The 13633-nt window shown below is 44.0% G+C and overlaps 1 protein-coding gene across 4 annotated transcripts in view; it reads right to left on the minus strand.

Annotated features, from left to right (window-relative positions):
* Window positions 1–5464: 5464 nt before the first annotated feature.
* Window positions 5465–13633, minus strand: part of EVA1A (eva-1 homolog A, regulator of programmed cell death) — a 214208-nt gene continuing 206039 nt past the window's right edge. For 3 of the 4 annotated variants that reach the window (XM_026846348.1, XM_026846347.1, XM_026846349.1), the window contains one exon: window positions 5465–6992. In XM_026846348.1, coding sequence (XP_026702149.1) covers window positions 6622–6992 — 371 coding nt within the window. In that variant the 3' untranslated portion in view covers window positions 5465–6621. The remainder of the gene's footprint in view (window positions 6993–13633) is intronic. The other variant, XM_026846351.1, reaches the window with a different exon arrangement.

Genomic DNA, 13633 nt, shown 5'->3' on the forward strand with positions numbered 1-13633 from the left:
TCCCATCTGTTGTCACTATTTGTCCTCAGAAAGTGTTTGATCCCAAAACATAAGCTTCTTACGAAGGAGCAATGACTGAAGTTCTCAGGAGGTGCCAAAGTGGCAATGTTTGCATTTGGCAAAGGACGCAAAGCCTTGGCAGAAATAAGTCCTCCTCAAGACTGCATTTGCCCTGTTCGAGCTCAGCCTCAACATGAGGATTTGCTTCCCCAGCTTTACTCAGAACAATGTCCTTCAACAGGAAAAAAAATCCAAAACTGGGTTTTGAATTTTCCCTCCCATCCCCCAATCCATGTGTTTTTCAACAGAAAAATGGCAGATGAAATAATGAGAACCAACATCCATTCCAGTGTCATGAAAAATGTGGAATTTCCTCAGCAGTTAGTGGAAAACAAGTAGCACAGGTCCCCAGCCAGCCAGGAGAAATAGAGAAGGAGAAGATATCAGCCACAGAAATGTTGTCTGGCACAATTTACAGTCCTAGACTTATTGGCAATCTAGGGGTGAAATGGGAGGAGAAGTCTAAGACGCTACTCAGCAAAGGAGGAACACAGGAGGGACTGGGATACCTCAAAGAAAAATGCTTCCAAAGAATGATGGATTGGGCATCAGCACAATGCCATACCCCACTCTGTTCATTAGAAATTCCTCTGGAAGTATAGCTGATAAGAAAACATGACATACTCTTTGGAGGACTCACTTTTTTAATTAATTTCATTAAAAAACAAACAAACAAACAAACAAAACCCAACCTGAATATTTTTGCAAAGCACTTTATTTAGACTTTCTTATTGTAGAATGAAAGAAATAAAACACGCTTGGTTTTGCTTAGGTCTTGGGAGGGGATCATGAAGCGTTATCAATTCATTCTGCCATTGGGATGGAAGGGAAAAAGAGAAAGCAGGTGAAACAAAACATAGAATCAGGTGGTGATTTTCTTGAATTAAAAATACATCCATATTTTGAAATGTTTTCTGGATGATTCTGACAGTACTGAGTGGTTTGGGAAGCAACCATGTGTTTGCAAGTATACAAATGCACTGTGAAGCCATCACTGACGCATGTAGATGGGCAACTTGCCACCAGTTTATTCCCAAACCCCAAATTAGATACTTCTCTGTCACTGTAAAATCAGACTGTCCCTGAGGAACTGGTCCCAGAAGAGCAGGCCAGCAGATCCTGCCATTTTTGTCAGGTTGTAGTAACAGTGATGGAGATCAGGGATGACTGGCCATGCTCATGGTCTTGACCACAGTACCCCAGTACTGTGGCAACAGCCCTTTGCCAGCAAAGGCTGGTTCCATTCCCTTGGTTCTTAGTGAAGCTTCAGCACTAGGAAACCTTGTTTGGTGAGGACAGGCCTGGCAGCAGGAGCCCCGTGTCCCCCATCCCCAACCCGCCAAGGGTTCTGATCGGAGGTTTAGTGTGGAACATGTTGGTCCAGCACCTCCTTTCCTTCTGGGGATCTTCCTGCACTTCCCACTGGTGATCAGACAGAGGGAAAAGAGCATCAGTGTTGACATCCATCAAACCTGCCTCAAGCTGTTCTGGCCATATTTCCAGCATTTGACCAAGGAATGTACCTTGTACCTCCCCTCAGCAAAGACACCTCCCAAGGAAAATTATGGGCCAGTTGCACTTTTCTAGCCTTGAGGACAAAGCCAAGTCCACCGATCCTTCTGGTGAGGCTCACATGAGAACTGGTAGGCTTTCATGATATGAGCGTGTCCACCAGAATGCATTTCCCAGAGCATCCACTGCACATACACCTCTGCACAGATTTCAGGTGGTCATGGTTCAGCCAACACATCATCCACAGCAACACTGCACCAGTGACCCAGGGCTTCCTGCTGCAATCTCCAAATGGTGACAATTGCACCATTATTGCTGGAATAAATTCATCCAGTGGTGGGTAACTGAAAACCCCCAAAGCAACTGATTTGTTTAAATTCTACTAAACCACCACATCCACTCAGATTAAGCAAACACCTTCAGACCAGGGGTATAGCAAGTGTACACTTCTTGCAACATAAAGGTGAGCTGCAGTGTAATGAACCAAAACTGTTACTGACTTTTTGATGAATTATGCTTAACTGTGACAGTCCTTGAGACAACCACAACAACAGAATAATAGACAAAGAGAAAAGGGGAAAAAGTTACATGAAGATGCAAGCTGCACTCATTCTAATGAGTGGACAAGGAAAGGCAAGCAACAACTCAGCAAATTTTTTGGGGGTATCTAAGGATACTAGAAATTCAGATTGAATTATTAAAACTTCACTATGATGGAGACCTCAGTAATGATTGTGAGCAGAAAGATATCTGGGCCAGTTTAAGATGATTAATTGCTTGTGATGCCTGCAGAAACTTGAGAGAATCCATGCAGCACCAGAGGAAATTCAGATTCCCCACAGCACCATGAACATATGCTTTACATCCTGGCAGTACAAGCAAGCTCATTTTATTTGTGTAGCCCCTGGGGTGCTGGGAAAGATGGCAGGCAAGGGGTTAAGTAGTGGCACTGTGGTTTCTGGAAAGGGAAGGCATGCCTCATTAACTGGCTGGAATTCATCAAGGATATGAACACCAGGGTGGACATGGGAAAGGCAGCAAACACCATATTACTGAGATTTTCAGGGTACATTGAACACAGGTCCACAAAAGAGGTCAGTGCCAATGGACCAGATGATAGCGGGAGGTGAAAATGGCCCTGAGAAGTCAAGGGCGATGGGGAATGACCAGGAGAACATAGCCAGTATCGAACTGGAGCAACCGACCTCTCTGCAGTCTCTCCATACACAACTGTGACTTCTGTAACTGGTCCCAGCTGGAGGATAACAAATGTGCGGTTGGCTCTTCAGAAGTCTGACCCATCGTTTCCATGTGTTCAGCTTCTCCTAGGAGTACGACCCTTAATGTTCCAACTCACCACATTCATTTACAAAGCTAACATGCTACGAGTTATTGAGCCGTAATTTAATGACTCTGTGGTTACTAATTCAGGTATCCTGTAATTTGTAGAAGTATGAAAGTGTCCAGATATGTAGCACAGGCACTTCACTTGCAAGGCTCACCTGCCATAAGCGTGCAACCCAGCAGACAGCACATCACAATAACAATCTTATCTCCTTTAAATACAGTTATCACATGCTTCTTCCTATTACCAACTGGCCAAGCAATTCAGAGACCGGGATTGCTCCGATATCCTCCATTATAAAATTATAAAGGCAAACTGAGGCTTAAAGAATAGATTCACATGCAAAATTACCTCAGCATCTTTTTATCCAAAAGGTCACTGATTAGCAAATTCATTCATGAAACAGGAAAAGTTGTTTTCAACTCCTTTATCTGTCTTGGGGAATTTGAATGGTGTTATTCTGGAAACAATATTTCACTTTAACGTAAAAATTTAAATAAGCATGGAAATAAGAAAGCAGAGGGATGCGTAACCTAGAAGAGGGATTCACATTAGGCTGGTAGAAAAGCATTTATTCTCTGCTCTCTGGCTCTATGAGTGTTTAAAACATTTCATATGACATGGTGAGTACAACAGAAGATTGAAACTGGACAAGTCCAAAGGTCTGTGTGGCTTAAGAAACTCTTTTGTTGGTTGAGAAATATGGATTTGATCCCCTCCCACAGTGAATCCAGCTCTTCTATAGTCCAGGTGAGTCATTTTGCTCCGTTGGTTGATAGAATTCAAGGCAAACCACCAACTCTTGCCCCACGAATCTTGATTGTGTTTTTTCCCCCCAGACAAACTATTCAGCACTTTTGGGACAAATCCAGAAATAGTTACAGAATGACTTAAAAGTCTTTTACTTATGGCAGCTCAAAGGATTGTATTTTTTCTTTTTCTTTAGTCAAAGCTTTTTTAGCAATGCATGGCCCTGAGACAAAAGGAGTTAGAAGGTAAGTAAAAATATTTCATGTACTGTGAAGACAGTGAGTCTACTTTTGTTACATCTTGTCACCTAGGGCAAGGATGAGCTGGGCTTGTCTGATCAACTCTGAAAAGCGTCATGCGCAACTTTCTCCTTTGTATTGCAAGCTTCAGCTGGAAGATTTACAGCAGCACTAGCAACGCTAAGGGAGGACTGTTCATCCATTTGTAACTTGGGTTCAGTTGTGATTTACATTTGATGCAGATATTTTAATCCCTCAGTTGCATATGAAGTACACTCAGATTTACTGCACTTGCTCTTTCCTCTGGTCAGAATTCATTTGGGAAAATCATAGACATAAATTCATTCATTTATAGCATCTTAAAAACCAGTTTTGCAAGCTATCTCCCAGGACACAGTACTCTAAATCTGAAAATTTGCTGTCCCTTAATCACCAAGGCTGTTACAGGGGAAAACACACAGTCGACAAAATTGATCCCACTGACCTCACCCTGTCGTTTTGCTCCTTGACACCCTCAGCAGAGCACATTCTACATTCCAGCTAAAGCACAGCATCTGGTGATACATCCAGAGTTTGGGACCTGCCTTCTGCTTTATTTCTAAATATCAGCTGCAAAATTATATCCTAGGTCAATACTGAGTCTTTCCATTTGAATTTTCATGGGACCAGGACGAGGAATCGTTTCGCAGTACTAGTATTGTCTTCCCAGGTGTAGCCATCTCTCACCAGCCAGCCTTATCTCTGACATTACCAGTACCACCAGTTGCAGTTACTCAACTTTGCTCTCACCCTGCAAGAGACACTTTGTGGGCAATGTAAATGAAGCTTCCGTCAGGCAGAGAAGGACCCCCATGGTAACCCCAAAGAGTGCCAAAAAGGCCCTTGGTGTCAGGGGTCTGTCCCACCACGCAGCTGTTTGGCACAGCACATGAACCCTTACAACCCTCCTCTAACATCCTCAGTCATCTTGTGGGCAGGCCCACCCATCTTCATCTCTCCCTGAGGCTAGGGGAAAGCTCTGGGCATTCAGAGCTTTTGGTCATTATTTGCTTTGCCGGTGTTTTGTGAACTCTTAAAACATAAGCACACCTAAGTGACAGAGGAGCACATCCCAAAGCCACGCAGGCTGCAGCAGCATCATGCAGACTTGAAAAACACCAAGTTTTATGACTGAAGTCATGTGAACTGGTGTTTGTGTGTGAATGGGGTGGTGATATACCAATGAACACTCCATGGACAACTGAAGGAAGCACTAAAATATATTTCACCCTTCTTCCATGTATGTTTTTGATTCATTTAACATTTTCTTCTGGCCCAGGTAACATGGGTCTGGGAGACAGACTCAAAGCATCATGATATCACTAGAACTCTTTCTCTTGGTGCAGATGGGCTTTGGGATGGCTCCTTGAGAACCAACCCATTGCTCAGCTGCTCCTGCCCACGTGCACTGCAGAGGTGGACTAATGGGCTGTGGCCAAAGGAAAAAGTGCCTCCAGTTTCCTGCATGCAGAAGACATCAGTCTTGATTGCTTCCAGAGGTGTGCTACTCTTCCAAAGCATCTCCCTTGAACAATATCTATGCCAAAAGTGAGGATGCAGATTAAAATGTATTGAAGCAAACCAGAATTTATTTAGCATTTATTATCCATTCTGTTGTCATATGTGGCTTCTTCTGTCTCCATTTTCCTCTGGTAAACATAGACCTTTTATTTTTTTTATTTTTTTAATAAAATATATAAAACATTGTGCATTGCTATCCATAGGAAAACTGTAGTTTAACCCCAAAAAAACAACAAAAAAAGAATAAGGCACATTCCTGTGCAGCATCTTCAAATATATATATATATATATATATATATTTAAAACAAAACAAAAAGGTAACCCTTTTCAACCTCTTTGAGGTTGTTAACTTTTCACCAGTCACTGACACATCTCTTATATTACCATAATTTCACTGTTGGAGGTGGGTTGGGTTGTGTTTGATAGGGGCTAGCAGGGAGAACAGACTCAAAAAAATAATAGGATTTTATCCCTGAGGTGTCAGTAAAAAAATAAATGTTCCCATTGAAAAGGAAGATGAAAAGACAGCCATAAATAACTGAGTACACTATGGCAAACATCCAAGCACCGAGATGATTTCACGATGGAAGAATCCCCTTCCCCCCCATCCCCCAGTTCTTAACAAGTCGTATTTGCCGTTGGGTTTTAATTAGGTTAATCTCATGGCTTCTGAAGTCACAAGACAATCGGTCAAGATGCACCTCCCCCTCTCTTCCCGAATCATCTTTACAGATTTATCATTTTGTTCACAATTCTCCCACAATCCTCAGGAAAGAGAACCCAAAAAATCCTAAATGGACACCAAAACCTGGACGATTTCTCTCCCCAGCCAAGAGAGGAGCTCTTGTATCGCAGCATGCCAAACTCCATGTCACACCTGGGAGGACTGTAATTGTCACCTTCCTGCCTGCTACTAAAAAATGAAGTTGGCAACCATCTCTGTTGAAATCAGAAAGTGTCTGTGAAGAAGAGTGATAGCAATATATCTGGGAGAAGGAGACAGGGAAAGCTTTATTGCTGTCCATCCACACTGCTCCAGGTAGCACGCCTGAAAGGAAAAGGGGAGACACCCACATAATATTCCTTCCCTCCCCCTCCTCAACCAGGCGTGGGGGAGGCCCAGGGTGCAGGGCAGGAGGCTGGACTCCGCCTCGCTTAGTAGTAGCGGTTGAGGCTCCTGGTGCCTGGGATGTCTGGCTGGCCGTTCATCCAGATCTCCCGGATGATGCGCTCCCGCTCCTCGAGCCGCTGAGCTCGCTCCAGCTCCTCCGCCGAGGTGAAGACGTTCATGTTCAAAGTCCTCTCGAACCTGCGGTGCCTGCGGGCAGACAGGTCTGAGGTGGTGTCTGAATCGTCATCGCTGTCGCTGCTGTCGCTGTCGCTCTCCCGCTCCCGAGGAGGTTTTTTGGCGGAGGAGCGTTTGCAGTCAGTTCGGCAGGACACCCTGAGCACCAGGGCCAGCAGGGTCAAGACGAGTCCAATGCACACTCCGGAGACGAAATACAGAGCAGCTCGCTCAGGGTTTTCTGAGAGGGGAAAGAAAGTGATTGTTAAGAACAATCCTTAAAAGAACAAAACACACACAGTTCCTCCGTGCACATCCCAGACAGGGCCTCTGGAGGTGCAGAGTTTCTAAAGATTGCTTTACTTCCATGTCCTCCTTCACCTCCTTCCTTCAGGGAAATCATGAGGAGGAATTTAAACAGTGGATTGGCTGTCAAGGCATTTGCCCACATGCAGAATGTGGGTTCGCTGCAGTCGTATCTTGGAGTTGTCTAAAAGGAGAAGGAGCAGCCCGCAGAGTTCAGTGCTAATTCCAGTGGCTGCATGAGCAGGGTTGACACCAGGGTGCTGCTCACCCAGCAGCAGCTAAGTGCATCTTGCTGTCGCATCCATTATCGTTGTACCAGGAATAATGACTATTACAAAGCTTTATATGCAGCCTTGCAGCATGGTAAAAATGCATATTATTTATTCATAGGTTTCATTTGCTTATCTAAGGCAAGTGTGCTGGCTTTCGGCCCAGACCACCAAAATGTGTATCTGTGCTACACAAGCATAGCTGGAGTCAGTGCACTAACAGGATGAATCCTGCATAGCCACATTTCAGAGGTGATATAACAAGACTCCAAAGGATCCATAATGCCTTTTAAATTAGGTCATCTTATTAATTTACTAGTCAGAAGTGTAATTATGATAAATGCTGTTACTGCAACTCCCCTGGGCTGAATCATCTCAGTTTATAGGTACCCTGAATGGGTGAAGGTGAACTGAGCAGAAGTGCCAAGGTCAGCTCTAATCTGCTGTCTCTGTTGGGAGTCCTGAGTTCAAGGAGGGAGTCACTTCCTCAAGATGAGTCTTATTCCCTTGAACTCAGTGATAGAGCTGTAACACTTCTCACCAGCTGAGAGTCTGACATTTGGCCCCAAAAGATCTCTGTAACTAAAAGGCTCCGCTCTACCTTCACTTTCCCCCACTGTGCTTTTAGAAACTGCCCTCTCCAGCTGATTTCCTTAAAACAAGGTTTGCAGAAGATGAACTGGAAACTATGGAGATATTCAAAACTCAGCAGGACAAGACCCTGCTCTAACTCCAAAGCTGGCTCTAAATTTAAAGTCAGCCATATTCTTAGTAGGAGGTTGGACCAAGTGACCCCTGGAGACCCCTTCCAGCCTAAATTAATCTCTGATTCTGTGGTCAGAGCCCAAACACTGATGTGTGCACAGTTCAAGACAACACACAGTTCAGTGCCTGGAAATGCTCATGGAACAGTTACAGAGCCAAAACACCTTTCTGCTCTTCACTACTCTCCTACCAAATGACAGTCAAAGATGACTGACAAACCAAGGTGAAGAAAGATGATATGATAGTCTGAGATCTGGCTGATAAAACAGGAGGCTGTTGCTAGAGTGCTTGGTGTGGATGTCATGGGAAAAAAAAAAAACAAAAAACAAAAAACAGGCTGAAGAGAGACTACAAAAAAACGAGATGAAAACTGCAGCAGATGTATTTGACAAGTCAAAAAAAAAGGAAGAGAAATGCAGCAGTAGTTGGAAAGCCAAGTGCCACCGAAGCCAGAGTGTTTTAAGCTAAGATATTTTGACAGAAGTGAGATAGCAAAAATCCACAGGTAAAGGAAAAGATAGCAGAGCAGGCATGAGGATGTGTCGATGGCTCTCACAGCAGTCTGGCTGAGTCAAATCCTGGTTCTGATGAAGTTAGTGGCAATTCTGAACTCAAGGGGCAGAACTTGAATTAAAACTGCAGTCCTGCTTGTGTAGTAGCAAAGCTACTGCCCATCTGATACTGTGTGAACAGTAAAGAAGTGGCCTACATTCCAGAGAGCTGAAAACTCCAGAAAAAAATGGAATCCCACCCTAGTACAGCTTCTACCTCCATGTGCACTGCAAAGCTTTCTTTGTAAGTAGGGCTAAGGAGGACACACAGAGTGGGGGAGTGTGAGAAGAACAAAGGAGCGGGACTGATCTGTTTGTCCTGGAAGAGGCTTGGTCCAGTGCCTCCCCTCTGCCTGGCTGACAGGACGCCAGACACACTTTCCTGAGCACCACGTTCCTGCACACACATGGGCTCGATTTGGTTGCATTAGTTCCACTGTTCACTCTTTTAAAGCAACTCATTAAAAAAACATCGATTGGAGCCTAAGACACAGACACATGCAGTTTCTCTTCCCCTGTTTTTGTCCATGTTCTGCTCTTCTTTTCTCCTACACACTCCTTTCTCCATCCTACTGTATCCAGCTGATGAGCAAGCTGCACCTTGATTGCTACTTAAGCAACAATTTTTCATCCCCTGCTTGTGCTTGTATGTATAGCCCCTTCATGCAGTGCAATGGCTGTAATTGAATCTTTGGGCTCCAGTGGCATTTACGAGCTCCTACAGCTATTCCGTCAACATCTGAGACACCGTCTGGACTTCCTCACTGAGCTGTAACCCTATGTTCAACTGCAGCCTTGAAATTTATCATACGTAAAATCCACTCACAGCAACATCTTTTTTCACAGCAGAAAGAGCAACTTAAGCTAAAATCCATGGGGTCCGCTTTTTCTCAGTTGAAGTAGCCAAGTCAGCAATAGCCTAGATTTGGGGGTTTGACAGGTGATTTTGAGGGCTTCCCCACTACATCTTCTACTTGCAAAAACTAAAACTAATCCACTTCAGCAAGCGGATGCTCAGCATCTTCCAGAAACTCGACGGTGGTTCAGATTCATCATGCTAACACTGAAGCTCCTCAAAACAGTCATTACATTTGAAAAAACTCAAGTATAGACATCAGTAGCAGGAGTTAACATAATTTTGATATGCATTCATGTGTGGGGGTGTGTACATGGATTTTGACCAGTGTAACTCTTTCTTCCACTGCTGTGGATGACAGCTCAGAGCTACATTTTCCTCCTAAACTTCTAGCAGGACCCGGTTGCTGTCAGTCTCTTTAGCTGGGGTTACCTTTCCCCTTCCTGGTATTTCTCTTTCTGGACTGAAAGCATTGATGAAACTGTCACTGATTCAAGCCTGAATTTAATTCATGCAGACAAAAGATATATGCTCTTTATAACCCTCTATACAAAAGCCACCATTTTCTAGGTGCTCAAACTGCCAAAAATTAGAAACACATTTTATTGTGTTTTTCCAACAAAACCAGCAGCAATTACGGAGCCTGTTTCCTGAGGGCTAACAATCTGCTGGGAGCATCAGCCCAGACTGCCATTAATTCCCCAGGAAATGCCCCAGGCCAAGGTTGTTATTGCTTTTATAATAAATTGTTTCAATAAATAAAAACCAATCTAGGCATTAACGCTGCTGGTTTCCTGTGATGCCTTCATGCATTCAGAAACCTCAGTGGGGAGGAAAATTTCAGAGGGCCCCAGTAAAAGGTTCAGCATTAAGCATGGCCAGACGAACAGTAGGAGGAAAATCTTCTAGAGAATTTACAGTTAGCCCCACAGGCTGCCAAAATCCCCTGGTAGAACAGAGGAAGCTCTCCAGGAGCCCCTTATTAATAAGGCTCAGGCCAACAGTCTAAAAGTTGGAATGATCTCCCCCAGGTTGTTTTTTGGAAGCCCCTTGTTAATAACTTGGCAGCAAAGCTTTGCTTGTGGAAGAAGAATAAAACAGGGATTTGTGGAGGTTTCTCTCCAACTACTTCAGCCTGAACAGAGTGACAAAACTGGAATAAGTCCCTTGTCCAAAGGGAGGCATTGGAAGTGCTCTGATACAAATGGAATGTTAGAGAGAGAGAGAGAGAGAGAGAGAGAACCACAAGGGGACAGTTCTGGTCATGCTGGTAGACTGTGACTGCAAAGACAGTTCCAGGTGTCACCAAGACTGGTGAAGTCTTTCCAAACACTCAGATAGGTTTTGGAACAGGTCTATGGCAAATAACAGGTCTACGGTTTGCAGGCAGATACTGTATATAATTAAAAACCTAATTCTATAAAGAAAATTGGTTTTCAAATTAAGGGCATCCCTAAGTCTTTTGCAGGACCATGCTCTGAGTAAGACTTACTTGTTTGATCAGGTGATAAATTCACTCCTCATTGACATTGCTCACTCTCCCTGTTTCTGAAGAAATGTTATTTTCAAGGTTCTGGAAGCCAGGATAAAACTAACACTTAACTGGCTTTGATACTCCTAACCATGATTGTTACCGCAAACAGATTTGATGGTGAAAACCAACACTGCTGCAATCACAGCACTCCTGTTTCCTGTTGTGCTGTGATTTTTCACTCCTCAGTTGTCAATAGGAACATTTCCAATTTTTATGTGGGAAGAGCAGTCAAAAAAATGGTGGAAACAAGCACAGAGGCTTTCGCTAATATTGGCACTTCTCCCCTCTGTGCACTGCAAGGCTGCACGTGTGAGTGATCGAGCTGCAGGCTCTTCATCTGCAGCTGCCCACCCAAACCTGCCATTCTGGGCAGAGAATATGAACATCATTTAGCACAGAGGGGATCACACTGATTTGTGGAAGTTCTCTTCAGGCTAAGAGACACCCTACTGCCAGGAGGCAGGAAAAATAGTAGAGCAGATCCTGCTTTCAAGAACACACTTTGCCCAAGAAATACCAAGTACCCATGGCTTCTTTTTTTCTGGTGTGAGTCTGTGGCTACACACCACCCTCTGCCCGAACAGAAAAAATATCTTTATATGTTGCCCCAGCCTATTCACAATTTTCTCTCGCAGAGTCCTGTTTTGAGTCAACTCATCAGCAAAGGGAAGCCCAAAATACAGCACTTTCAGTCTGCAGAGTTTACCTGAGGGACACTTTTAGTCTTATGAAACAGAGCAGTTCTTGCACAAATGTTTCCCTTTGGCACCGAGGCTGTGGTCAGGAGCAATGGGAAGATGTGTGAGCCATCACCAGAGCTCCCTGGCTGCCCGACACCCTGCCTCTCCTGAGCCACTATGGACATCAACAGCTGCTGTGGCTTAAGCTGCCTTCAGGGCCCCAAACTCAGGCAAGCACAAAAATTTTGTTCTGCTGCTCAAGATCTGCAATATGAAGGGGAGTGGCTTTACAGAGCTATAGTTTTATGCAGATGATATTTGTGTCCTACGACACAACTTGTCTTTGAACTCATAATCTAAAACCTCTCCATATTCACGTATAACAAAATAAATCATGCCAAATGCATCCTCTCTGCTAAAAGCAGAGGGGTAAATTACATGCAGCAGATAAAGATGGTTTAGGGTATCTGATGTTTCAATCCACAGGGGACTCATTAATTATTTTTGTCATAAATAACAAACTGAACATAGATATCACTGAGACTAAAACTCATCTAACAGCCACAGTTAGGTGCACTGGAAAACATGAGCAACAAGCTCCTGAACTCATCACTGAACACCAAAGTCATGAGGTCTGAGTTTTGCCTATCTGACATCCTGTGGATGTGGACACATCACAAAGAGACCACATCATGAGAGGGCAAGCAAATCCCACAGTAACAAGACAGCTAAAGCCATCGTTATTTATTATTTGTGCTACAGTAAAATCCAGAGGTTCCTGCCAAGACTGACACCTTGTTAAGGGGATGAATTGAGGCCTTGTGCCCTACGTAACCAATGCAGGGTCAGAGGGTTCTGCTGTGGGAAATGGAAGGAAAGTCCATGAGGCATTGTCAGTAGCCCTGAAACCTAGTCCCAACTGTCTCCAACCACAAATCGTACACCTTTATGTGGCCCATTACTGTTCAGATGAGGAAAATAATGTCAACAGCATTTTATTTTATAATAAGGTTGGGAATATAGGCATTTTCATGTCAAAAATGGGCAGCTGTAGCTAAGTATGATAGACAGAAGATTCATTTCAACTTTGCTTTTTCTAATCTTTCATTAGAGAAGCCCACACAAGAAAACATATATCCTGCTCAGCTATCTTTTGTGAAGGACACTACTAATTCCACTTAAGCAGCCTGTTCTTAAAGCTGTCACAAGAATACGGATCCAGATGCCGCTATTGGATGTGTAGAAAGGATCTGGATTCACCGCTCACTTTGGATTCACCATTCATGATCTTTTTAGAAGGACCCTCCAATAAACATGCAGAAACACTCTACTAATCTACTCAGTGACTCCAAAATGCAAAACCCAAATTAGCTGTTTCAAACATCAAAATAAGCATGACCAGCAGGTCAAGGGAGGTGACTCTCCCCCTCTGCTCTGATCTTGTGAGACCCCACCTGGAGTACTGCGTCCAGCTCTGGAGTCCTCAGCATAGGAAAGATGTGGACCTGCTTGAGTGGGTCCAGAGAAGGCCACAAAAATGGTCACAGGGCTGGAAAACCTCTCCTGTGAGGACAGGCTGAGAGAGTTGATCCTGGAGAAAAGAAGGCTCCGGGGAGACCTTACTGCAGCCTTTCAGTACTTAAAGGGGGTTTATAGAAAAATGGGGACAAAATTTTTAGCATGGCCTGTTGTGATAGGACAAGGGGCAATAGTTTTAAACTAAAAGAGGATAGATTTGGACTAGATATAAAGAAGCCATTTTTTACAATGAGAGTGGTGAGACACTGGAACAGGTTGCCCAGAGAAGTGGTAGATGACCCATCCCTAGAAAAATTCAAGGTCAGGCTCAACAGGACTCTGAGCAACCTGATCTAGTTGAAGATGCCCCTGTTCATTGGGGGGGGGGACATGTGATGCTATT

This window comes from Athene cunicularia (assembly GCF_003259725.1).
Source record: "Athene cunicularia isolate RWA chromosome 3 unlocalized genomic scaffold, athCun1 chr3_part1, whole genome shotgun sequence".
Taxonomy (NCBI): Eukaryota; Metazoa; Chordata; class Aves; order Strigiformes; family Strigidae; genus Athene; species Athene cunicularia.